Here is a 27663-nt window from a genome sequence, read left to right on the forward strand (position 1 = left end):
AAATATACAAGATAACAAACCTATGAGTCTTGACTGTACATAGTAACCAAAGAAAATAATAAACCAAATCAAAATGGACACAGTGGGGATGATTCATTGATATGGAGAAAAACACCACCAATATCATTTTCCAATGCAGACGATTCAAACCAAACTTCTAGTCCTTTTTCACAAAGTTAGTTAAAGGGTCTGATAGTTCTTCAGTTTTTTCTCTAGTAAGTAACAATTTAGTATGCATCAGGCCTGCCAAAGGAAAAAAAAAGGAGATTGTGAATTAAACATGAGATTAAATATCCCTAGGACCTTTCATATAAATCCTATAGAAAATACTAGAGAGAATTTTTATTTTGGACTGGACCTGTGTTTGGATTGGGATAAGGAACTCCCAGTGTGGAAACTCCCTCTGCCAAAGCAGATCATCAAGTTCTCTGAAACTTATACTCTTGTAGAGTCAAGGGAAGTTGGAGAATTGAAGCAGCTTGCTCTTGTTCCTTAGCCAGTAGTCAGAGGAGGAACTGCCTCTCAGCTCTTCCTGGCTCTCAAATCTCTCTGTGTCCTCCAGCAAGCTACTTCATTTACTTTGACATTTATGTTGAATATAAATGTTTTAAAGTTTGTAGATCCCTTTCTTTACACACATTTTCTCTTTTGAGACTCACAACAACCCTGAAAGGGAAGTATTAAGGATAAGAATAAGGACTGAGCTAGGGATAAGAGGAAAAAACTTGTAATTTCATAGATACAGGATATATAATAATTTTACAGGACTAATTTGGTTTTATATTTCTAGCATCTGGAATTGAACAAATTCATAATGAGTGTTTATTGAATTGAACTGAAAGTGATATGTTTAAGCTATGTAGTCAATCAATAGTCAGTAATCAATGCTTGCTGATTGGCTTTCCAGTCTATCAATTATTATCTCTTGAGTACTGACAATGCAAGGCATTGTGCCAAGTGTGGTGGAAAATATAAAGAAGTATAAAACTTGTCCCTCTTTTCAAAAATCTTACCATCCATCTGGTTGGGGAACTAAATGTCTGTGCAAGAAAAATAATAATAATGCTAAAAAAAATGCAAAAGTAACAAACGAATAGGACAAATAGAAAGTATTATTGAAATTCAAAAACCTTTAGGCAGAAATGTTGAAGAAAGAGTTCATAAAAAGGATGGAGGGATGTAAACTGGGTAGGTTTTTTAATAGATGGAGAAGGGATGGGAGGCCATTCCAAGCAGGAAGGCATAAACTGAATGGGGAAGTCTTAGACAAAGCAAGCCAGCCTCAAAAAGTTCATTGTATTTTAGAGTCACACTGTCAGTGAGAAGTCAAGCTGAGAGTTGAGCTGAGAGTCAAACTGAGTTCCCCAAGATTACCAGTTCTGTGCTCTTTCTACAATTCCTCTTACATGACCTCTGAACTTTATTGTAACCTCTGAACTCAAAAACTTTATTTCTCCCCCCAAAACTGAAATGATTGTTCAATGCTCCAAAAAAAAGGGTTGGGTGGAGGAAATAGAAGAAGCAAATGGTAAAAATAATGCTATTCAGCCAGTATTCAAAAAACTCCACTCCTAGTTCCACATAAACTTAATTAATTTCTGATAATATCAAGGGTTGTGAGCTGAATGTCATCAAGCTTCCTTTCACCTCTATTGGCTGGATGATGTCTATTCAAACTCTTTGACTTCCTGGGCATTTGTGGTTTTACCCTTGGTCTATTTTGACTCGTATGTGAACAAATTCTATTTACTACCTTGCTGGGTTTCCAGTTGGGTTTCTCTATACTACCCAGGCAAATGATAACTTGAGAGACAAGACACACAGGAAGATACAATGCCCAACATCAGATGAGGGTGTTGCTGAAACTTGGGGTTTTGTGCTTTGTGTTTTTTTTTTCTTTCCTGAGAGCTTTGATCTTTAGCTGGCAAACATGTTTGCAGCTGCCCTTGAACAGCTAAAGTTCATAATGAATGCAGGGTCTGGGAACCTGGGTACTGATTTGACTGTGGCCTCAAGACTTGCTTTATTGGTTCCCCTTTGACCTTTCCAGGAATATGGTACAATTCTACTTCAAAAAAACTATTATCTATTATATGAAACTAAATCTATCACCATCTCAAATCAATTCCACTACAAATCCAAGTCAAAGTAGCTTTTTGAGACCAAAACCGCCACTGTTGGTTTTGACTCTCACTGATTTCTTCTTCTTCCTGATTTCCCCTTCTTCGTCTGAGAAGAGCCCCAAAAGTCCCTGTAGGTCATCAAGCCTAGTTCGAGTCTGTGCAATTTTGGTGGGGTTTCTGTTCCTCTTCCTTAATCAGCTACCCAGCTTTTATCCATTCCAAGCTGAAAAATATTTTTTCTTCACTCCTTGAACAGTTACTAATTGGTTTTCCATTGGCAAATTTTAAAAGTTGACCTTTTTCTAGGGGTGAGGGCACAACATTGATTCAAATTAGTAGCTACAAAATGCACAGAATCTAATACAAAATAATTTTTTAGGAGTCCACAATTTCCTAAGAGTGAAGTCTAGCTCCCACAGACAAAGCTCAGTCAACTATTAGGGAATTGGGGGAGGCTTAGAGAAATTGAGGATAGGGACTATTTTTGCCTCTTTTTGTACCTCCATTGGTTAGCAGTGTCTGGCAGATAGTAGGGCCTTAATAAATAAGTACTTTTGGTTGATTGAAATCCTACAGTTGACATTAGTGTCAGAGGTAGGATTTAAGCTTGGTTCTTCCTGATTTCAAGACCAGGGCTCTAGTACTAACCCATGCCACCTGCCATAGCTTACTCTGGTAACTCCAGAATCGCAGTGTGAGGATTAATTTGTTTTCTGGAATTTACAATTCTATCACATTTTTATTTTGATTGAATACCGATACATTTACATTTGCTGACTGCTTGTCCATTTTTTCTTCAAGGGAAATGAATAAATCTTAATTAATTGAATTGTTTTCATTTAGGAGCAATTTCAGTAGCTGGGGCTTTTGCAGGTGGCAGTTTGCCCCTGATACCAGGCAAATCTTTCACACGTTGGGTGTGGCCAGGAAACAAATCTATAGATGTTATCAATTTCAAGCCCTGCCATTCCCACATGACCCACAAAGATGGTGGGAGGGAAATAAGGTGGGGAGAGGGGGAGGGGAGAGAAACCATCTGTATAAGCAAGTTATATTTACTAAACCCATTGAGACAAAAGTTGCCCTTCTGTGGTCTAGGCTCAGTCCTAGATTTCCCAGAGATCTGGAATACTCTCTATGTGACCAATTAGGACGCTTCTGAATTCTCATCTCAACAATTCTTTTTCTCTAACATGTTTCTTCCTAAAATCTCAAAAAACAAAAGCTTTTATCCATTACCCTGAAACCTAAAGAAAGGCAATTTAGCAATCCCTCTTGTGAATGAATTTTTAATGTTAAATCAAAGTTAATATTTACATGGATCCTAAATTTGGGCATTCATCTTACTTTAAGGCGGGCAAAAATAACTCCCTAGAACTGTTTTCTTCCAAAGGAAATCTTGGACAGTCTAGAAAGGGTCTCCAGATTTAAGATACATCATACAAACATATCCTTACTGTAAACAGATGAGTTTTACGGATTTTGTTCATTGTATCTTATTCCATAAATATACATGATGTATGTTCCATAAACACCAATGACATACTTGTCAACTCCACCTGCTACCTTCAGTTGGGCCAGAAGCCTGTACCTTTTTTGTAAAGCATGAATGATCAGCTCAGTTATAGTTAAGAAAACATCCTTAGCAAAGCAAGGACCAATCAGAGATGGCAGATTACAAAATATCTCAATAGAGAATGTTTCCTGAAGAAAGAGACTTACCTTTTAGTGGACTTCTTGCCTGTCAATGGGAGAATAAAGAAACAAATGTCATTAACAAAATAGAGCAGAAAATGATACCAAGCTGCATCATACTTTTTATTAAGGAGACCTTTCCCTTTCCATCTCCAACCATTTTTAAAAATCCAATTCAATAAACCTTTACTAAGTTTCTACTCTACAAACAGTACTGAACCTGGAATATTTTTATTTTAAGCACACTGGATAGAGATATTAAATAAGAGACCTAATAAATTGGATCTAACCATTAGTACTATTATAAGAATTTGACTACAGGTAATGATGAATGATGGGGTAAGTTTGGAGTCAGAAGACTTGGGTTGAGGCCATGGGCAATTGGGTCGTCACCCAACTGCTCTAAAACTCATCTGTAAAATGAGAACTTGGGACTCATTGAAGAACTAAATTCTAAATACTCAAAGTGATTAGGAATACTAGGCTGGATGGGACTCATGGGTCTGACTCAGAATGACAATGCTTGAGCCTTCTTAGAAACTGTTACACAATGGAAGACCCCTATGTTTGAAATCAGAGAATGAGGTTTCAAATTTTGACTTTGCTCCCTGCTCTTGAATAACCTTGTTTGAACAGATTATTTTATCTCTTAATTTGTCTAAATATTAGCTTCCTCATATATAAAATGAGAGAATTGGACTAGGTCATCTCAAGCTCTAAAATTCTCATCTTTTGGAACCAACTTTTGCTCTAGAATAGAGCTTTTAAAATTTTTTAGTATCATGGAAATCTTTGGCAGTCTGGAAAAAAAAAACTATGTACCTTTCTCAGAATCATGCTTTTAAATGCATAAAAAATCTAGAGGATTACAAAAGAAAAAAACTATATTGAATAAAAATTTGTTTTTTCTCATGTAGGCTAATGAATTCCCTGTTATCTATCCACAGATCCATTAGGGATCCATGAAATCTGGTTTAAGAACTCTAATTCTACTATGGCCAAAGGCCTATAAAACTTTGCATACCCTTTGATTCAGCAGTGCTACTACTGGGTTCTGTATCCTAAGGAAATCATAAAGGAGGAAAATAGACCCACATGTGCAAAAATGTAGCAGCTTCTTTTGTAGAGGCAAAGAACTGGAAAATGAGTAGATGCCCATTAATTGGGGAATGGCTGAATAAGTTGTGGTATATGAAAATAATGGAATATTATTGTTCTCTAAGAAATGATGAACAAGCTGATTTTAGAAAGGCCTGGAAAAATTTATATGAAATGCTACTGAATGAAACAAACAAAACCAGGAATACATTGTATACAATAACAGCAAAATTGGTCAATAATCAACTATGAAAGACTTGGTTCTTCTCAGCAGTTCAGTGATCCAAGGCAATCCCAATAAACTTTGGATAGAAAACATCATCTGCATCCAGAAAGAGAACTAGAAACTGAGTGTAAACCACATGCTATGTTCATTTTTTTCCTTTTTTTGTTTTTTTTTCCTCTCATAGTTTTTCTTTTTTGTTCTTATTTTCCCTCCCAACATATTTCATTAAAAAATGTGCATTTAAAAAAATAATGTACATGCATAACCAGAAAAAAAGAAAACAAGAACACATGGTGTCTCTAAATTTTTTTAAAAAAACAAATTTTAAAAAGAACTAGTTTTGGGGGAAGCTAGAGCAAAAGATCTTAGTAGAAATAGCCCCAGGAAAAAATTTCTGCCCAGTATGCACTTTGTTAATAATGTGCGTCAGGTGCAAATAATACACTCATTCAAAAAGCATCTATTAAGCAACTACTATTATTATTAGTATTAAGCAAATACTAATTAGCAACTAAACCCATTTGGGGTTTTCTTGGCAAAGTTACTAGAATGGATTGCCATTTCCATCTCCAGCTCATTTTGCAAATGAGAGATTGAAGCAAAAAGAGTAAATGCATTGCCAAGGTCATGGAGCTACTAAGTCTGAGGCCAGATTTTCACTTGGAAAGGTGTCTTCTGTACTTCAAGCCTAGCACTCTATTCACTATAATACAACCTAATTGTTCCACCTACTGTTTTATGGTAGCCCAAAGTACCTATGAACTCCATGATCTCTCTGAGCTTCTCTTCATTGCCATAAGTGTAACTAATCTAACAACTGTTGGTTATTAAGGATAAATAGACAAAAACAAAGGTTTCTGCCCTCAAAAACCTTAACCGACAGGCAAAGAGCAAACCTTGTGATTTTATCACTGGAAAAAAAGTATTAACAAAAGCGTATAACATTCTGTTCTTCTGCTATACTGTGTCTGATTTATATCTGACCTCTGATACATGTTATCTCCTCTATTAGAATGTGAGCTCCTCAAGTTTGTATTTCTACTGCTTTATACTTAACAAGCATTGAACAATTGTTTTTATATTCATTCATTACAAATTTTGTTTCTTGTTTTCATGTGCTTTTCTCTCAAATGAAAAAAAAGAGAAAGCTACAGCTGTATGTCAATAAAAGCTCAGTCCTATAAAGAGAGCTTATTTTTAGAGAAAAGGGAACTAAGTGGGCATGTGTTTAGTTTCAAGCACTATTCTCAACCTGTGTATTGGTTCACAACATTGCATTAGTTTGAATGAATGCCAGTGGTGGATTCAGACTACATCTGGATGGGGATATGAGTTTTTATTTTAGTTCTGTTACTAATGAGTCAAAAAAAATTGTCCCTAAAGCACCTCTGCCTCAATTTTCTTCTCTCATACTTATTGATGATAGAAAGTATAAGTTCTGATTTGTGGGTATGCTCAGCCAATTCCTGTGATACAAGTGAATGAAAAGTTTTCTTCAATCCATGATATCCCCCTCTTATTATGTAAAAGGAAGGCAGCTAATTATAGGGTAAGAATAAAGACATGCTTCTGGTACCTTACTATGTTCTCATAATGGACTGGGGATCAAAAAGGGAAATATTACTGACATTATTATGTTCCATCCTAGTGGGAATGTTCATTGAGGGAGGCAGAGAAAAGAAAATAGTCCCAGACTAGATCCCAAGAGTCTCAGCCTGGTTAAGGGTGCTAAGCGGAGCTTTGAAGAGTTTTATGGGAATTGAACCTTTCAATCAAACTATAATTTCCATACTTGTATCTCCCTCCCTTCAGTTTTTCACATTTCCTCCCAGATTTCCTCAGCACATTCAGTTCTCTAAGACTCCTCAAACCTTTTAGTCACTTTCTCTGTTCTACCAGGTCCTTTTCTTTGATTCAAACTCCTTTTCCTCCTAACTTCCTGCAAAAGGAAGAGGAGAAAGACAGATTCTAGAACTTCCACATTTCCTTACTTCCTGTACCACAGGATTGTGTTTTTTTTTTCTTCACAGAAAAGCAATGTTATAAACTGATTAAGTTCCCAGGCTTGTCCGTATCATAACTGAACTATGCTCTATTTGCAACATAATCGTTCACTGTTTTTCATGGCATATGGACCATATTTCAATTACATTTCAATTAAATAACCACCTCAGATCTAATTTACTAACCATCATTTGCAACATTCTTGTTATAGAGAAACCTATTCTGAGTTCCAATTTGCTTATAAAGAAACTCTTTAAAAATGTAGCCTATTAATAAATTGAGACTACCTATGTTAGAATTCAACTCAACAAATATTTCTTGGCACTACTATGTGCAATGCACTTTATCAAGTTCTGTGAAAAGGAAGGAGAATGAGTAAGGCATGATCCTTGTACTTAAAGAGATTATAATCTGGTAGGGAACATTTCCCCCCTAAATTTGAGCTTTTTATATGTGATTTTATGACAGTCCTAACTAACTAAGAATTCTGTGATCTTTCTGGGCGTCTTTTCTTTTCATTGGCATAACTGTAACCAGTCTAGCTGTTATCTGTTTCCTGTTTGCCCCCACTTTGAAATTCCCACAGCGGTGGCACGACAGTCATTACACTATCCGTCTGAGATCTTGTTCAGAAATGACTCTGGGGGAGAAAACTGAATAAACAACTTACCACCTTTCTCATTCTGCCAATTTCAATTTTAGCTAAACTTCTTATTGGATAACACAAGCTCAGATTGTTCATGTGAGTTTAAAATGATGGAAATGGATGGAAATAAGATGATTGAAATGTAGAAGCAAGTTATCTCCTCATTAAAAGTCTTTAAAGACTACTTAGGCAAATAATTACTTCAATGGTTGTTTTTAGCGGACAACCTATTGCCAGGAGAAAATATAGATCCTCCCAGACATAAAACATAGAAGCTCCCCACTCCTTAACCTTCTTATTCTAGGTTGCAGGAGATATTAAGATCATATAATCATAGATTTAAGATTGGAAGAATATTTGAATATCATCTACTATAACCTCATCTTTTTCAAACTGGATTATAAATTTAGATCTGGAAAGGTCCTTAAAGATCATCTAATCTAATCTCCCTAGTCCCATTTCACATATGCTTCAAATAGTTAAGTGAATGTCCTAAAGTTACAAAGTCAGTAACATTGTCAGAGTCTGGGATTTGAATTAGGGATGGTTTTGAATCAAGATTCCAATTCCAGGGCTAACATCTATTGCAATCAGCCATTCTGCCTCATGTAGGTGGGCATAGAGCGGGTAATAGTGGGGGCTGGTGGATGCAGTCTCCTCTGGTGAAGAATTTCATAACAATCTTCCTTCCTCTCTCCTCCCTTGACAAATACCTGAGGGCATATACTCTCAGTTTGGTAATAGTGACCACATTAATCTCGGCGCCTTAGATGAATTTAGTAAATTTGTAAAAAAACAAAAAACAAAAAACAAAAAAAACCAAAAACCTTTATCCAGAGTACCACTCAACTTCCCTCTCACCCTGATTGAAACACTTGCCCAGAATGATTTATGCTTGTTTGGACCATTGCATGAGTAACCTGGATGACCTAAACAGTCTTCGTGGGAACCCACTGATTGAAAATCACTTTTAAAAGGAACAATTTTATGAACAGACTGAATAATAGCAGGTTAGTTATTGAGGAATTTCAAATAGCAACTCAGTGTGAAAGCAACATTTGCCAAAATAAAGGGCAGGGGGTGATCTGCACTCACCAATGAACCATGTGAAGGCTTTCTTTTAAATGAACAACTTAATTTCACTGTCTTGTATTTTTTTTCTGCTAACCAGGTTAAGTGGTCTGTTGTTAAATGTGCTGACAAAACATCAAAGGTGATTCATTTTATAATAGAAATTACATAGCAGGTTTAACTAACACTTCAGGGTAAGTGTCAAGTTAAGATACTTAAAAGATGAGGTGTGTCAGAGGTTTGGGAGTGGTACTCAGATTTTTTTCTATTTTGGTGGCTTTCGATTCTGCTTTACCCTCTCTGAGCAGGTATAAACTACTTTGGTTCGTCTGACCCCACCCTTCTGTCTTCTTCTGTCATCTTTTCCTTTTCCTATCTCTTCCCATCCTTTTCCTCTCACAGAGAGCCTAGATTGCAGTAAGGTATGATAAAACTGAAGTCAGTAACTTTTCATCCACTAACCCAATTCTTTTAATTCAGGATTTGGCAAAAAAAAAAAAAAAAAAAATCTGGAATTTGCTTCCATTGCCCAAGTAATATATTCCAGGTGTATCAGATGATTGGGTGTGTTGCAAATTTAAGCTCTTTAATCTCAAGTTGGTTCTCTCTCACTGAGGCCTGAATATATTCATAAAGTATAAATCAGATATTAAGGAATTTCCCTACATACATAGGTTAATTAACTCCAGATTAAGCCAAAAATATATATTAATAATAATAATAGGCTGCCATATGCTGAAACAATAAGGAAATGCTTAGAAAGTGCTGTCAAAGTACACTATTACACTAATACATTGTTGGTGGAGTTGTGAACGCATCCAATCATTCTGGAAAGCAATTTGGAACTCTGCTCAAAGGGCATCAAACTGTGCATAATCTATGATTTTACTGGCTCTGCTTCCAAAGAAATCATTAAAAAAGGAAAAGAACCCATGTGCACAAAAATATTTGTAACAGCCCTTTTTGTAGTGGCAAAGAATTGGAAACTGAGTAGATGCCCATCAGTTGGAGAATGGCTGAATAAGTTATGGAATATTATTATTCTATAAGAACTGATCAGCAGGATGATTTCAGAAAGGCCTGGAGAGACTTACATGAACTGATACTTAGTGAAAAGAGTAGAACCAAGAGAACATTGTACACAGCAGCAACAAAATTATGTGATGATCAACTGTGTTGGGTATGGTTCTTTTCAACAATGAGGTTATTCAGGCCAGTTCCAATAGACTTGTGATGTAGAGAGCCATCTGTATCCAGAGAGAAGACTATGGGTACTGAAAGTGGATCACAACATAGTATTTTCACCTTTTTGTAGTTTGCTTTTTTTCTCATTTTTTTCTTTTTTATCTGATTATTTTTGTGCAGCATGATAAATGTGGAAATATGTTTAAAAGAATTGCACATGTTTGACCTATGTTAGATTATTTGCTATCTAGGAAAGGAGTAGGGGAAAGGAAGGGAGAAAAAATTAGAATGCAAAGTTTTGCAAGGGTGAATGTTGAAAACTCTCTTTGCATATACTTTCTAAATGAAAAGCTATTATTTAAAAAAAATATACCATTGCCGACTTTCTGACCTAGAATTTTTATGCTATTAGACTAGACCAAACAATATATGCATATCCGTGATCCCACAGATTTCCCCCACAATCATCACCTCTCTCCAATCTTTAATCTCTCCCTATCTGCTGTTTCCTTCCCTGTTGTTTTCAAACACACCCAAGTTTCACTTATTCAAAAAAAGAGAAAAAAATGTCCACCAAAACCTTTAACCATAGTTCTGCATCTTCTCTCTTTCCCAGACTCCTAAAAGAAGCCATCTAATTATACAATTATTTCTTCTACTTCGTCTCCTCCCTATCACCACTCAACTACGTAGCAATCTCTCTGTTTTCGAATCCTATTATTCAATTCTTACCAAAGATCTCTACATTGTCAAATCTGATGATCTTTTCTTAATCTTCTACTTATTGACCTCTGCAGTATCTGACACTTTTGAGTACCTTCATTGGGATTTTGGAACATTGCTCTTTCTTGGTCCTCTCCTACACAATGGATCATTCCTTTATTTGATCATTGTATAATATTCCTATCTTTAATTCAGGATTCACTGTGAAGGCTCTGTCTTATTCCCCCTTATCTTCTCTCCCTCCAAGCTTTTACTTGGTGACTTTATCAGCACCCATGTATTTAGTTACATATAGATGACTCCCATATAAGTAGATTCACCCCAGTCTCTCTCCGATCTCCACTCCCATATCAAACTTAGGCAGTCAAATGTCAACAGGGACCCAAAAGCTCCTACTAAATTCTTCAAACTAATTGTCCTATAGGCCTTTGAATCTCATGGGTCTAAATCAGAACTAAATAGTATTCATTTCAGTTCTTTCCTCCCAGTTTCCCCACTTATTTGGAGAGTATCTTTCCATTCACTTGAGTTCAAAACTTTGGTATCATACTTCTTTCCCCATTTTCACTTATCCCACATATCCAGTCAGTTGTCAAAGCTTTTTATTTCTACCTCTACAACATGACATAAGCCTATCCCTCTATCCACATACCACTACCCTAGTTCAGGCCTTAACCACTTCTCACCTAAATTATCACAATAACTTCATAATTAGCGGCCTTGCCTCAGAGCTATCCCCATGCTAATTCATCCACACACACCACTACTAAAGTGATTTTCCCAAAGAAAATTTGGACCATGTTACTCTCCTCCTCAGTAAACTTCAATGGCTCCCCATTACCTGTAGAATCAAATATAAACTCCTCTGTGCACTTTTGAAATCTTTCATAACCTGGTCCCAACCTACCTCCCTAGCATTCTTTTACATTACTGCCTTTTACATATCCAAGGGTCCAATCAAAACTATTTTTATTATTCCTTTATTAGTTATTATTCCTTTATATATATTATAATGTTATTTATTATATCCCATCTACTGTCTCTTTGACTTTTCATTGGCTATCCCTAATTCTGGGAATACATTTCACTTCTCAGAATCCCTAGGCTCCTTCAAGCCTCAGTTTAAGAACTATTGTCTCCAAGAGACGTTTCCTAACTCTCCATGCTGCTAGTGTCATCCCCCTTTTTAAAAATCACCTTTTATTATCTTTACATAATTTTTCCCCCAGTAGAATGCAAACTCTTTGAGTATATAGACTGTTTCACTTTTGTTTTTTGCATATCTACTGCCTGAAACATAGTTTTTGTCATTTTTTGTCATGTGTGACTTTATTCTTGAAGAGGGACAAGACATTAGAAAGGTGATGCCATGACTTGCAGGTGAAATGAATTTAAGTGAGGAAAGGCTGTGCAAGATCATCTTTAGCATTTTCTTCTTGGGAGCTGTCTGGGACCAGTGGTAAGATGCAGACCATGAGTACTGGAGATGGCCCTGGATACAGTAAGAGACCTTGGCCTTTTTAAGTCAAGGATTGTCCCAGATCTCAGTTTGACTAAGGCAACACCCATTCAGTGCTTAAGACTAGGTAAAAAATAAGGCAAAGAATGCCCTCTTCTACCTAGTCTAAAAAAATCAATTCAGAGAGGAAATTCTTCAGGGTATCTGGCCAAAATATGTTTGTTTATTGATTGACTGCCCAAGGTCACATCATAGTAAATAGCAGAATCATTTCTCTGTTTATCGTATCATGATGAAGCAATACCTTTAAAATTTGTTAAAGCATTTTGCTTTAGATTTTTCCTATGTGCTTAGAAAAGTAGCATGGAATGGGACAGTGATAGAAATGTGCACCTGTAATCCATACATAAGGATCACTGTGGACCACCTAATGACTTAGTTTTAAAAATGTGATACTATTTATGTTTTATTTTATTTTTATTCCTTTTGCTAAATATTTCCCAATTACATTTTTAAATGGTTTGGCCCCTACCCAGGAGTATTATGAACCACATGTAGCCAACTGATCTTATATTTGATGACTCTAGTATAGACTTTGGAAAGTTGACTTCAAAACCAAGAAAATCCAGGTGCAAGTCTCATTTTTAACAAGATTGGCTTTGTGACCCAGAATAAATCACAGTTTAATACTTTAGACAGAGAATTTGCTGCTTGCATTGACAAAGGGAATTTCCTGTGTCAAAGTAAAATCTATTTATCATACTATAACTTGCATTGTTGTGATATTTGAAATTGTTCTGTCCTCCAATAATCTCCATGAAATAAGAAATTGTTTCTTGTTTTATCTTGGTATCTCCTAAAACCTCGCCTAAAGTTTTCCTGTTGTAGGCTCCTAATTAATGTTTATTGAGTTGAATCCTATCTCAATGAATTTTTAGAATGAAAAGGCAGAAAAACAAGAGCTAGGATTACTTATTTTCCATCCACAATTTACACCACTTACATATTAATTAAATTGCAACATGCAGTTTATTGGTTCTACAAGTTATGAGCATGGGGGCAGAACTCTTGAATTTCTAACTGTTTCTAAGGCCAACTGCTCTTTATAGAAGCTGGAGCCATGTTATTTCCTAGTTGAGACTTTAATCTGAATGTACTGTGTTCAGTTTCCTAAGGCTTTTGTGATTTCTTCACTTGGATTTAAAAATTAAAGTAAATGATCTGAGCATGACCAATTTATTAGTTAGGATGGCAATAACCAATAAATTGGATCAATTATCTGTCTCAGTGATCAAAGACCCTGAAGTAGGGCTCACCAGCCTTAATATAATTTGAGGAAGTACAAGTTGGGTAGAGGGGGAAAACATTGTAATTGGTTATAGGGGAAAAAAATCTTGGGAATCGAGACATGATGGGTATTTAAAGAAAATGAGCTAGCATTCATGTAGAGCTAGTATTGTTTGACAATAAAAGAATGTTAATTGTGTTATGGGACCTATCCATATCTGACAGACCTTGTTAATAGACTCCCTGGAGCCTATGTTTTGTTTGGAAGATAAGACCCTCCTTAATTATACAAGTACAAGCAAGGATGAACAGTATTTATTGTAAAAAAAAAAATACTGAATTTATGTAGGGCTTTAAAGATAAGATATGATAGATAACAGTTTCTCTGCTAATTATACCTTTAAACTAACTCAGAGCAAGGTGTCTTAAGATATGCAGGAACAATTATAAAATGCATATAAATCAATTACATTGCAGAATTAATACAGAAGAAACTAGAAGTAATATTAATTTTTATATTTTCACTTCCTTTCTGTGTTTCTATAATTCTTTCTGATTTCCACATAGAAGATTAAATTCTCATACCTTTCTTTAGCTTCCTTGCCAGCCAGATGATAAATGCCAGCCCACAAAGAGAAGTGACTACAATTCCCAGAGGAATGAAGATAGGATTGTAATTACCCTCTTTGATAGGTGATAGAATATTTCTTAACCCTAAAAAAGAAAAACAACAAGACACGCATGACACAGCAATCATATTATCCTTTGGTGGTATGAATATTCATGTGTAAATGACCTCTAAAGTTTCTTCATCTTTAAATCCACTTTCCTCTATAGTACATTTTGTTTCCCTTGATCCTATTCTGGAGACTTCTAATACTTTATGCAGAGTTCATTGTATAAGTAGCAATATATTTTCTAACTTGTCTCTATATGCTAGATAAAGAAAGTAGCAAGGAAAGGTAGAGACAAGTGCAGGTATGAGATGCACCAATTCAAACTATTCTTTGCCTAGATCTGTGGGTTTTTGACCTATGACCCATGAAACACTAGTCTTTCCAAGAGAGTTCTTTTCTAGGGATTTCAGGAAGAAAGATTTCTTGTATTTCCACCCAAGGATGCTTGGTGGATTCCACATGTCACCACGTCAGAATTGGGAGGAAGGGGCATGAATAGTAATGGGACAACATACATGGCTTCAGAAATGCCACTGATCTAAGACATGCAACTAAATGTCCAAAGAAAATGAGAAATTGTGTTATTATAATATAAGCCATTTAAGTTAGCATGGCGGTGTGATCAGGGACTGAAAGAAATTAAATTGGGTCTAAGAGAAGTTGGACAACAGTCAGAGGATAGTTCATCAACTTCCCATCACTTTTGGCTTTTTGATTTCCATCAATTGAAACTTCCATAGAGAGTTGCATTGGCAAGTGAACATGAGTCGAAAGGACTTAAGTTGGCTTCTTCTTTAGATACTCACTGGCTCTGTGATTCTGGGCAAATCACTACTTGTCTCTATGCCTCATGTGTAACTTGGAGATTATAATATCACTTGCTCTTCCTAATCTTTGTAAAGATCTAATGAGATATATGTAAAGCATCTTGCAAATCTCAAAGGGCTATGTAAATAAATGTTAGCTATTGTTACAATGAGCAGAAGCTCTAACCCTGAACATACTAAATGGCAATCTGTTCCTTTCTCTACTTGTCCTTGTCGGTAGCAAAAGAAAAACTCCATCTTTCAGAAACTATTAGGGGAAGAGTTAAGAATTTCTGAGAGAAGAATGTGTTCTCTCTAACCATTCGTCTCTATAAACACTTTTAGGTAAATGTTTTGATATTCAAATATTTGCTTTAGTCACTCAGGAATAAAAAGTGGTCAGGAACTGAGAGACATGGTAAAGTGAGGATGATCAAGCTAGAAGAAAAAAGGCTAAAACAGAACACAATAGAATTTTTAACTTTCTTTGACATGATAGACACACAGAAAAACAGAAAGAGATAAGGAGGAAGATGAGGAGAAGGAGGAGGAGGGGGGAAAGGAAAAAAGGATGAGAAAAAGGAGAAGGAGGAGAGAGCTAAGAAAAGAAAATTTGGGAAGTGTTTATCTGCAAACTCCCCACCCCAAGGGGAACAACCCCTGTTCCTCTCTCAAATGAACAGACAAATATCTTGGACTTTGACAGAAAGATAGAGAAACAGATTCAGAGAGAGAAAGTGACGAAGACAAGAAGAAAGAGGAGAAGAAGAGGAACAAGGTGTGAGAAGAGAAGAAAGATAAGCAAAAGTTTATGGAAAAGAAATTTCTAATAGAGTATTAAATTATGTAATAATGAATATTTAACAATATACATAATAAATCATAATAACTTAAATAACTCTCATATCAAACATAATATATTTAATTTGAGCGTATCAGAATCAATTGATTAATTAGGTATATATAATTCTAATAACAAGTAAGGAAGTATCAAAATATATCCTTTTATTGCCTTAGAATCTGGGATGAACATGAATAAGGAAATTTTGTAGCAAGTAGAGAGATGACTGATCCTTTCACCTACACTACTAGTCAAGATGGTTATTATTTAAATCCTCACTGCACATAATAGGACTTGTTCTCATAAAGGAAAAATACCTCATTTCTGTCAAATGTTTTTCTAAATTTAATCTTGTCCCTCAAGCACTTGTAATCATGGAACTTATACTCAAGCCCATCCCTTTAAATGGTGAAGACTCATACATACACATTACACAGAATGATCACTCAATAAGCTGTTCAAAGCATCTCTGGCCTCAAATTTTTGTGCACAATTCTATGAGGCAGGGGACAGAGGTCCATGCCTTGTTACAATTTTACTTTAAAACACATTGAAATGGACCACATTAATATTGATTTCTCACAAGTGTTCTAACCACTTTCCTGTACCAACCAACACAGAATTTAGTCAGATACTAATCAAGGTAGAAGAAAAAAGGCTAAAACAGAGCACAATAGAATTTTTAACTTTCTTTGACATGATAGACACACAGAAAAACAGAAAGCGATAAGGAGGAAGATGAGAAGGAGGAGGAGGAGGAGGAAAAACAAAAAAGGATGAGAAAAAGGAGGAGGAAGAAAAGGAGAAGGGAAGAAGGAGGAGGAGGAGGAGGAGAAGGAGGAGGAGGAGGAGAGACTAATGAGGAGAAGGAGAGACTAATGAGGAGGAGATGATGATGACGATGGTGATGATCGCAAATTTGACAAGAGAGAGTAAAACAAATGTTTTTGACCTACCAGAAAAGACAATTTCCTGATGGCAAAGTAGGAAATAGTATTTTTTCAAAAAATTCCAAAGCAATTATAAAGTTCCAGAAATAGTAAGGAGAAGAGAAAGACAAGCTTCATCAAAGAAAATGGTCAGAGAGAGATATATCCAGAACTACTAATAAACAAAAAGAAGATGAAATTATCACTATATAGTCAAATAACTCAAACTTACCTCCCCAAATATTAAATATATACTATGTATGTCAAAAATTATGCTAAGTACTAATAATACAAATATAAAAATGAGATAATCTATTCCTCTCTAGGAATTTACATTCTTCTAAGAAATTATAGTGTGTAAACTGGTAAATGACCCTGGCTTGTCTGAGGAGAAATTAATACCTCAGGAAATCAGAAAAGGAAAAAAAAAACCTTCTTATTATAGATAGTTCATGAGTTTCACATGGAAGGAAATGAGGAATTTCAAGAGAGAAAATACATTCCAACCCTGAAAGAAGCACAGAGACAGGTCATGGAATGCCAAGGTCAAAGATCAGTATACTATGCAATTTGACTAAACATAGAATAAATCTTTAAAAGTGTCCATTATAAAGCCCTGCAGATGCTAAAGGTAAGAGGTCAGGCAGGATTGACCAACCAGGGTTATAAACAATTCAGGGGTCCTCAAACTTTTTAAATAGGGGGCCAGTTCACTGTCCCTCAGACTGTTGGAGGCTGGACTACAGTAAAAACAAAAACTCTGTTTTGGGGGCCTTTAAATAAAGAAACTTCATAGCCCTGAGTGAGGGGGATAATTGTCCTCAGCTGCCGCATCTGTGGGCCATAGTTTGAGGACCCCTGCTTACATATTCCTTGCTGTCGATTCTATCCCCCTCCCCATGTAGTCACTACATCTAAGCAGTGACCTACCTTCACATACTGGCTTTGGAGATGACCAATTTCCAGATGTCTCACATGTAGTTTCTGCAGCACCTGTTAAGGATATCCCCTCTAAGCAGCGGAAAGTACACTTGGAACTGAAATTGAAATATCCCAGGGGATGAGTGCAGTTCATACTTCCCAGTTCTGGAGTCATCAAAGGCTCACAGTAAGTTCCTGCAGCAGAAAAAGAAAGGACACATTTCATCTGGCAGAGACTTTCTATGATTAATGAATTTCAATATAGAATTGCCCAAAACAAATAGGGAATTTACTTAACTTCAGTTTCTTTATCTATAAAGTATAGAGATGGCCTCCTACTCCAGTGTATATCTTTGTCTTCTTGGTCAAAATCTAACCCTCTAATTTTTTTTTCCTGAAAATCTCTGTCTCATGAATACCTACGTACAACATTTCAAATTCATCTTTACCCAGTTCAATGGCCCTTTCTCTATCTTCATCCTTCTTCATATTTTGGAAACATTTGACATTGCTTACTTGCTAATGTTAATTTTTTCATTAGCTTCCATATGCTGGAATCATTTGTTTTTCTTGTTACCCTTTTTTCTCTGCTTTCTTCAATAACTCCATCTCCACTTCATCCCACCATGTACATATCAGCATCCCTCAAAGCTCTACTCTTGGTCTTCTTTACTTCTCATTGTAACCCCTCCCCTGGTGATCTTACTCAGATTTACAACTTTAATTAACATCTCTATGTGAATCACTCACATAGAGTCTTTATGCCCATCAACAATCTTGTTGTAAGTTCTGATCTTAACATTCCTAATTATTTATTGGATATCTTTCTCCTCCACTAAAGTCCTACTGTGATTCCTCAACATGTTGAAAGTTATACTAGTGAAATGCTAGCTCTGGTAAGTCATTCCATAACCAAAAAAAAAAAAAAAAGCTTTCAATAGGAACCCAGGATAGACTATGTATATGTTGTCCAAGGACCAGCCTACTTGAATTTGTAGACATTGTCATCAAATTGTAAGGCAATGAAATCTCAACTCTCAAAAAAGGATCTGCTAACATTAGAAGGTTGGTCATCTGTGTCAATGGAGGGAATAAGTTCACTCCCAATTTCACACTCTTACATTCCCCGTTTTGATTTTTTTCCTCCCCACCCATCCTTGCCTCTTAATTTTTAGTGGCTTTTCTTCTAAGACCATCTACTCTGTATCTGGTATATACTAATTTATGCATATGTCATCATTTCCCTTAAAATGTAAACTCTCTGAAGGCAAGAACCATCTTTGCTTTTTCTCTGTATCCCCGTTTCTTAACACATTGCAAAACACCTAGTAAGCACTTAATAAATATTTATCAATTGATTGGAGGGAGTACTCACACCAACAAAATCATAAATCTCTCAAATACTGGAAAACTCAAACATAAACGAACTGTTAACAGCTCAAACTCAACACATTTGAACTCCCCCTTGATGTTTCCTCTTCCCACCCTAGATAAAAATAATCCTGTTTCTTTTTACTTCTACATTGATGTTAATGGTATCACCATTGATGAATCTTGATCTCCTTTTTAATTCTTTGCTGTCCATCAACCTGATTACTCTACCTTGGTCAGGTTACATTGGTATCATTATTTTGGGTCTGGACATAATATTTTAGGAAAGACAATGATAGACTGTCAAGTGTGCAAAGAAGGAAAACTAAGTTAGTAGAGAGGAGATCTTGAGATCATGCAATGTGAAGATTAATTGAAGAAATTGAAAAAGTTTATTCTGAAGAGGAAAAGATTGGGAAAAAGACTCTTTTCAAATATTTACAGGATTGCTACATTAAATGAGCATAAATTTGTTCTACTTGAACTTTATAGAGATCAGACTTGTCCTGCTTGAACCCATTAGAGAACATACTTGTATTCCTGGGACCCCATGGTAGAACTAAGACCAGTAGGAAGAAATCTCTAAGAATTAAATTCAGACTGGAGGTAAGGAAAAACATCCTATCGATTAGAACTATCAGAAGGGGGAACGGGCTTCCTAGGGAGGTAGAAACTTCCCTCTTCCTGTATGTCTTCAAAGAAAGTTTACATGACAAGGATTGGGGATATCAATAGGTGTCTCTTCCACCTCTCTCATTACATGATTCTGGGTTGCTGAGAAACCAAAGGGTTTGAGTGGTGATGAATTTACACCGTAATACCAGTGACATCTACATCCTAATAACATCATATGAGTCATTCCTCTTATCTCAGCTTGCCAAGGTCATGCCCTGGCAATTTGGTTGTCTGGATTCTTGAAGAGGGTGACCACACTGGGAGTTTCTAGTAATGTGGGTTATTTGTTCACTATCTCTTTGCTGAGAGGTAGAAGGCATAGTTCACTAGCAATTCTCTTAAGTCGCTCTGTTACTAAACTAGCTGGAGCTCCAAGGTCTTTCAATGATGTCACAATTTCTTAGCAACCTCATCTATTTCTAATATCTTGCTTTCACAACCATATAGCCAGATTAACTTTCCTTTAGTATGTAGTTCTAATCATATTCTCTCCCTACTTAAAAAACAGATTTATTACCATGGTTGCTAAATAAAATCCAGATTCCCTAGGAATTTAATTCTCTCCACAATCTTAATCCAATTTTGAGGATTTATCAACCACATCCTATTCTCCATCATTTGTACTATGTTTCAACTGAAACATACTTTTCATTGCTCAAATAATTCCTGCATCATGCCATTTCTCTCTCCCCTATGTTTACAACATCATCTGATACCCATTTTTGCCTTTATATTTTCTAATGAAGTTTTATGCACTCGATCAGAAGTTATGTCACCCTCCTCTGGAGTCATAGAATGTCTTAGTTCTCTTATTATATCCTACATCAGGGGTATCAAGCTCAAGCAGAAATTGGGACCATACATTATGACCTAGTTTTAGGCATGTAATAGTATCTATGTTTCATTTTGTGATCTTTGTGGCTGACTATGTTGGGAAGTGGGTCTATACTGCCCCTGAATGGCACTTTCAATGTCTGGTGCTGCCAAAGAGTAAATGAGAGAATCCCACCATCCTAATCCCCTGGGAAAATCTCAGCATTGAGTCATGAAGCCAATAAAATCGGGGCAGACATAGTATCTGAGATGCAAGTTCTGAGTGACTTAAAATATAATTCAGGGATATAACATCAGATCCAGAATTGAAAGAGGACCTGAGATTAGTGTGAAAGGGTCTAGATCCATAACAGTGAAAATCACACAGACTCAAATGACATAAACAGAACTTTATCAGCACCAATAGAGATGATTTATGCAATGAAAACCTAGATCCATCCAAGATAGGAGGTCTCTGAAACAAATGATAAGAGTACCTCAGAATTTTCTGCAGATCACACCGCATCTACAATATTGTGTTCAGTTGTGGGTACCACATTTTAGAGAGGAAATGGATAAACTGGAGTGTGATGGGAGGGCAATCAAGATCACAAATGATTGAAAACAGTGCCATTTGTGGATTGTTGGAAGAACTGAAGATGTTTATTAGTCTATAGAAGGGAAGATTTATGGGTGACACAATAACTATCTTCAATTATTTTAAAGGCTAATGTGTGGAAGAGGAAATAAATTTGTTATACTTGTCAAGACTAGAAGGAATAGGTGGAAATAACAGAGAGGAAATAACAAAGTATTCTGGCTCAGTATAAGAAATAAAATGTCATTACTTATATGAACTGATGCTGAGTAAAGCAAGCCAAACCAAGAGAACATTGTACACAATAGCAACAAGATTATATGTTAATCAACAGTGACTGACTTGGCTCTTTTCAACAATGTGGTGATTCAAGGCAATTCAAATAGTCTTGGGATGGAAAATGCCATCCACATCCAGAGAGAGAAATCTGGAGACTGAATATGGATCAAAGCATAGTATTTTCACCTTTTTGTTTGTTTTTCTTTCTCATGGGTTTTTTTTTTTTTTTTTTTTTTTTTTTTTTTTTTTTTTTTTTTTTTGCTTTTTGTCTTATTTTTCTTGTACAACATGACAAATATGGAAATATGTTTAAAACAAATGCATATATTTAACCTATATGAGATTACTTGCTGCCTTGCAGAGGGGAAAAAGGGAGAAAAAATTGGAACACAAAGTTTTACAACAATGACTGCTGAAATCTATCTTTACATATATTTGAATTTTAAAAAATAAAGATAGAAAATTAACTCTGAAAAAAAATTCATAACATTAAGAGCTATCCAAAATGAGAATGAACTACTTTAGGAGATAGTGAGGCTTCCCCTAAATTCAAGCAAAGACTAGATGAGCACTTGCAAGAGATGTTATAAAGCTGATTCATCTTCTATATTAAATTACTAAATTAGGCTTAAATTGCTTCTGAAACCCTTTCCAACTCTGAAGGTCTAGCCTTCCATGATAACTGACCTTGCATTTTTGTTGGGATTTAGATATTGGAGGGGTTTGCCATTAACGTTTCTAGTTCATTTTACACTTGAGGGAAGACTGAAGGCTAAATGACTTGTCCAGAGTTACACAACTAATGAGTAACTGAAGTCATATTTGAGTTCAGGTCTTTCTGATTCCAGATCCAACACACTACCTACTGTATCACCTGTCTGCCTAAGACACTTAGCAATTGGGTTAGTAAAATAAAGACTAACCTCAAATTTTCCCTTTCACTGGAAGCCTTACTTGCTATCAACTGCTATTGCCTTCCTCACCTAGGCAGCTAGATGACACAATAGATAAAAGGCTGAATTTGGGATCTGGAAGACCTAAATTCAAATGCAGCCTCAGAGATTGATTGTATGACCCTGGTCAAGTTTTCCTTAATTTCCTAATCTGTATAATGGTGATAATGATAATACCTTCCTCCGGGGATTGGTGTGAAATTAATATGAGATAATATTTATAAAGCAATTTGTAAGCCTTACAATGCTATAGCAATGCCAGTTATTACTATTCTCCTGTCAGATTACCTCCTATTCTTGTATGCCCTTAGTTATTTACGTGCTGTTTCTCCCATTGGAAAATGAATTCCTAGAAGGGGAAGACTGTTTTTCTTAGTATTCTCGGTGCTTAGTACAATACCTGGCTAACAGCAAAGCCTTAATAAATGTCTGTTGCCTAAATGATCAATTAAAGCTCACATGATTGACTGCTGGAAAGATTATAATACAAGTGCCAAGGTACCATATAATATAACTGCTCTTGGTGTCTATTACAATGAATCCTTCTAGAGGTACCAAAGTCTTTTAAAGTATTTTAGTCACTGAAAACTCATTCAAGTAATCTAAAAGTGGACCTTCTGCATGCAGTTTTCCATTTGAGAACAGGTACAGCCCTAGTCGGTTCATAGTGCTTTTTCCATTGCTCAGACATGGTACTGCCTGGATTTATGAAGCCATTCATCCTGAAATGTTACCCACCTTGACATGTTGGCTTTGGAGATGACCAAGTTCCAGATGCTTCACATGTAGTTTCCTCAGTACCTGTTAATACCATTTGTTCTAAGCAGCTGAATTTACACTTGGAGGTAAAGCTGAATTCTCCCAGGGGGTGAATGCATTCCATCATTCCATATTCTGGAGCCGCCAAAGGCTCACATTGAGTCACTTCAAAAAGAAGGAAATGTGGACACCATTTTTAGAATAAGCTTTGTTTTGCTAAATTTATCAACTTTGGTATTTCCCCCCTTCAACCTACCTCTTCTTCAAACCTGGCCCAGCCCATGACTTCCTGAATAACTCCACCCCCAGTGGTCTTCCCATGGTGTTGATACCTCCACCCTTGTGCCTTCTCTGATTGAGGCGTTTTTCTTGAGTTCAAATGTGGTCCCAGACACTTATAAGCTGTGTGATCCTGAACAGGTAACTTACCCTCTGCCTCAATTCCCTCATCAATAAAATAGGATAATATTCCTGTCAATATTAATATTCCCATTGTCTTATTTTACAGATTTTGCCCTCTTCCCAGAGTTATTGTGGGGATGAGATAATACTTGTAAAGTATTTTGCACATCTTAAAAGTCCTATATAAATGTTAGTGACTATTTTGTGCTACAGGAGTCTTTCTATTTCTTATTCCTATTGGTTGCTTTCATCATTCTTTCTCTATAAATTTTTTTCCAACCATTATTTCATTTCTTGTGAAAATTTTATCTCATGGGTACCAAGTTTTTAAGAAGTTGTTTTGAAGTACATTTCAACTCTGAGCAAAAGATTGTGTTATTTCTTTTAAAAGTGAACAGAATGATAGTAGTTTTCCTTGATAATGAGGACTTTATTGTAAAACAGAGCATGGCATCTGACTCACATCAAGCCCTTTGTGATTTGAAAATTTCACTATCATAGAATATTAGAGCTGTAAAAGGCCTTAAAAAGATAACTTGGATTAATGCCTTCATTTTATTGATTAAAAAAGCAAACCTAAGAAAAAGAAAGTAATCTGCCCAGAGGCATGCCATTGCTGAAAGAAACAGGTTTTAATACTTCATCTCTAAAGGAAACTTAAGATTCCCACAGTGAGATACTGATGGAGGATGCAGGAGGGTTAGTTTGTTTAATGAGGTTTGCAAAGCAGTTGCAAAGGTCAAAGAGATCGTGGAAGATCAAAGGACATCAGGCAAAATGGCCTACCTTGACATACTGGCTGGAGAGATGACCAGTTCCCAGATGCCTCACATGTTGTGTCCTCAGAACCTACTAAGTACCTTCCTTCTAAGCAGCTAAAGGTACATTTGGAGCTGAAGCTGAAGTCATCCAATGGATGAGTGCAGTTTATCCTTCCCAGATCTGGTGCCCATAGAGACTCACACTGAATCACTTCAATGAAGAAAGAAACATGGACATTATGTGGCTTTGGAGAACTTTTCTAGACCCAGATGTATTTTCTTGGAAGTGGCCCCAGAAACAATTTGCTAACAGGTTCATCTAGTAATATGTGCTTTTGGAGGGGAAAGGAGAGAGAGAAAGGGAGAGGTGAGAATCAGACTTATGATTCCATTGTTTAAAGAGAACTCCCAGTGTGGAAAGTTCACTAGTCAATGCAGATCAGCATCTAATCTTCAATTTATAGTTTTAGAGAGGTGCTGTGGCACTGAGAGGTGCCTCCAGGATTATATAGCTAGCATATGACAGAGAGATGACTTAAACCTTGACTCCAAGGCTGGCTATCTACCCACTAGACAACACTGCCTCTCAGCATCAATTTATGTCCTGAATAATGAAATAAGGAGCTTCTATCATTAGAAGCATCATGAGTGAGAGATAAATTACAACATAGATTAAATAGAAAGAGATAAATGGCCAATACAATCCTGTTCTACTGTATCCTCAGGTGAAGAATTATATAATCATAGAATATCAGAGGCAGGAAAAAACACTCCAAAATCATCTTGTTCAACTTCCTCATCTTACAGAAAATAAAAACTAATATCTAGCAAGGTTTTCTGGTATAGGATCATGGGATCTAGGATAACTAGAAGAAATCTTAGCATTCATTTAATCCAGCTCCAAATCCAATTTAATCCTATAAGAAAGAGATTCCCAAAGAGGATCCTGATGTTTGATTTCTCATGATCTATACAACCTCAGGCAAAGTTCTTCACTTAATGTGGTTATTGAACTTATCGTTCAATATAGTCCTTTACAGGACATCTCTTGGGAAGATTATCCCTAAAGTCATAGAAACCTATAGCTTTTTCCTTGTGTGCCTACATGAACTTTCCCCACTATTTTCTTGTCTTTCTCTTTGAAAATGTATAAAAGAGTAAGGTTGACAAGGTGATTGTTCTCTCTGATTGGGTGTGTCTCTCAGTGGTGGATGATATGGTTGTTTCCTGACCAGTTGAAACTTCGTGGTCACTTATGAAATCTTTACAGAAAAAAAAATCTTTACAGAAAAATAAAAAGTATTGCAAAAGAGGCAACCTTCTTACTGAAATTTCCTGAATGCCTTTTGTGACTGTGTCAACCATCTCTGACAATTACAATTCCCCTCATAACTTTACCTCCAGACTGGGCAAAGCCAAAGAAAGAAAAGGATAGGATCTTACCATTCTCACATTGAGGGCCGTAATATCCCAAGTCACATTTGCAGGTATAATTATTGATGGTTTCTATACATTCTCCATGGCCACTACAGGATAAAGGCTGACAGGAAGCTTTAGAAACAAGTCAGGAAAAATAAGTTTAAATCTTTTTGAGTCCATATAACCATCAAGATTAAACAGAATCCTATAATGTCATGCTAGCAAGGACTTTGGGGGTCACCAGAGTTTAGCCCATCTATTTTATGGAATTAAAAAACTCAGACCCAGAGAAGTAAGATAGAATGCTCAAGAACCTATTAATAACATTATATAAATCTCTATTAGACCCTACTTTCCTAGATCATTTATAATGATCACCATTCATTTGCATGCAATGGACTGAAGTCTTAAGTTTTTACATTTTTAGGTTTAAAAGGTCACACAGGTTTAAAAATACTCCTATGTAGTCTTGTGTTTGTTGCTCAATTATTTAGCAATGCATTTCTTCATAGATACTGCAAAGATAACTTTCCAACCTGCCTACAATTACAACCAATTCCAAATTGATAATATCCAGACCATAGCCACAAATAGGAATTTTTTTGTACCTAGAATTAGCCCATTTAGAATGTGGCTCTCTATGGGAAGGAAGCATCCCCTAGGGTTGTGCTTTTGGTGCCCTCTAAATTTCAGTACCTTGGGATAAAGCCACAGTTACTCCACCCTAGTTAGAACTCTGGTGCAGATTAGTTATTCTTCCGATATAAGTATTTGGGAAATTCTGATTATCTTCATTTGGTTTGGGAAAATAATTGTTTACTAAGGAGGTCCATTAAGAGTGATATGGAAAGTTTTCTAATTTTTAGATTAAACTAGTGACTTGATCACTCTGTTTTTATGTTTCAGTTCCTAGGTCCTATAATTAGATAAGCTATCTTTCTTCTAGTTGTCCCCCAACCTCCTTCACTTTTTGCTGCAATTCTTTTTAGAGCTTTTTCTTGGTTTCTTAGAAACAAAGTTTGTGCTTGTGAGCACACATTCTCAAAGATCAGAAATACTTATCAGTGTTATGATTCAGGTTTTACTCTGTACAGTTCGGGTATTTCCAAGATGGATCTAGGAAGGGAATTGTCTTAGATTGAACCAAAAGCTGCACAACTTGTACTGAATTCTCTCCCATTTCTTTAAAGTTTCCTTGGCTAGTTTAATTCCGCCCCTTCCTACCCCGGCAGCTACCGAGTAAGAGACTCCAAAGCTTCCTTACCTTGGTAACACAGTGCAACTTTTGATTTCAAGCAAGAGTCATCATTCCATTTGCCTGCATCTTGGTTCCTCTTGATGTAGATCTCTACACAATCTTCCTTAGATTTTTTGTTGTTGGGCTCCCCTTTGCCCCAGTTTTCTGCTTCTTCAGTGAGTGGTTTATTTGTTCCCACCCAAGTCCATATGCCTCCTACCTTCCGGATCCCAATCCAGTAGTAAGTACGACTTAAAGGAAGGGTAGCATTCAGGTATGCAATTTCTTCCTTGTTTTGTATAGCTACTAAATCTGTGTAATGTGTCTGACAGTAGTTTCTTGCCTTGACCCAGTTCATGGGCCGTCCAGAGTAATGGTAGCTCCAGCAGTCACTTCCACGGAACATCAAGATATCTGGAAGACATCAATATGAGTAAGATTAACCAAAGTCTAGTAGGATTTAATTCAATAAGTATCTCTGCTAAAGCTAGAAAGGTCATCACAGATCATCTATTTGTCCAATTACTTTAGACACAGTTAGCTAGTGCAGTAAATAAGGGGACCTGAATTCAAATATGGCCTCAGATACTTGCTAGCTGTGTGACCCTGGTAAATTACTTAGTCTCTCTCTCTCCCTTTGTTTCCATTTCTTAACCTATAAAATAATAATAATACTTACTTTTCAGAGTAGCTGCTGAGATAGAA

At 36.2% G+C, this 27663-nt stretch overlaps 1 protein-coding gene across 1 annotated transcript in view; it reads right to left on the reverse strand.

The window, feature by feature from the left end:
• Positions 1–211: 211 nt before the first annotated feature.
• The window catches only part of SELL (selectin L), a 33363-nt gene continuing 5911 nt past the window's right edge, over positions 212–27663 (reverse strand). The window contains exons 3-10 of the mRNA XM_012547658.3: positions 26986–27372; positions 25746–25853; positions 24328–24513; positions 23119–23304; positions 17701–17886; positions 14103–14231; positions 3846–3864; positions 212–243 (exon numbers count right to left, since the gene is read on the reverse strand). Of these exons, the coding sequence (XP_012403112.1) occupies positions 228–243; positions 3846–3864; positions 14103–14231; positions 17701–17886; positions 23119–23304; positions 24328–24513; positions 25746–25853; positions 26986–27372 (1217 nt within the window). The 3' untranslated portion in view covers positions 212–227. The remainder of the gene's footprint in view (positions 244–3845; positions 3865–14102; positions 14232–17700; positions 17887–23118; positions 23305–24327; positions 24514–25745; positions 25854–26985; positions 27373–27663) is intronic.

The sequence above is a fragment of the Sarcophilus harrisii genome, chromosome 4, assembly GCF_902635505.1.
Source record: "Sarcophilus harrisii chromosome 4, mSarHar1.11, whole genome shotgun sequence".
Taxonomy (NCBI): domain Eukaryota; kingdom Metazoa; phylum Chordata; class Mammalia; order Dasyuromorphia; family Dasyuridae; genus Sarcophilus; species Sarcophilus harrisii.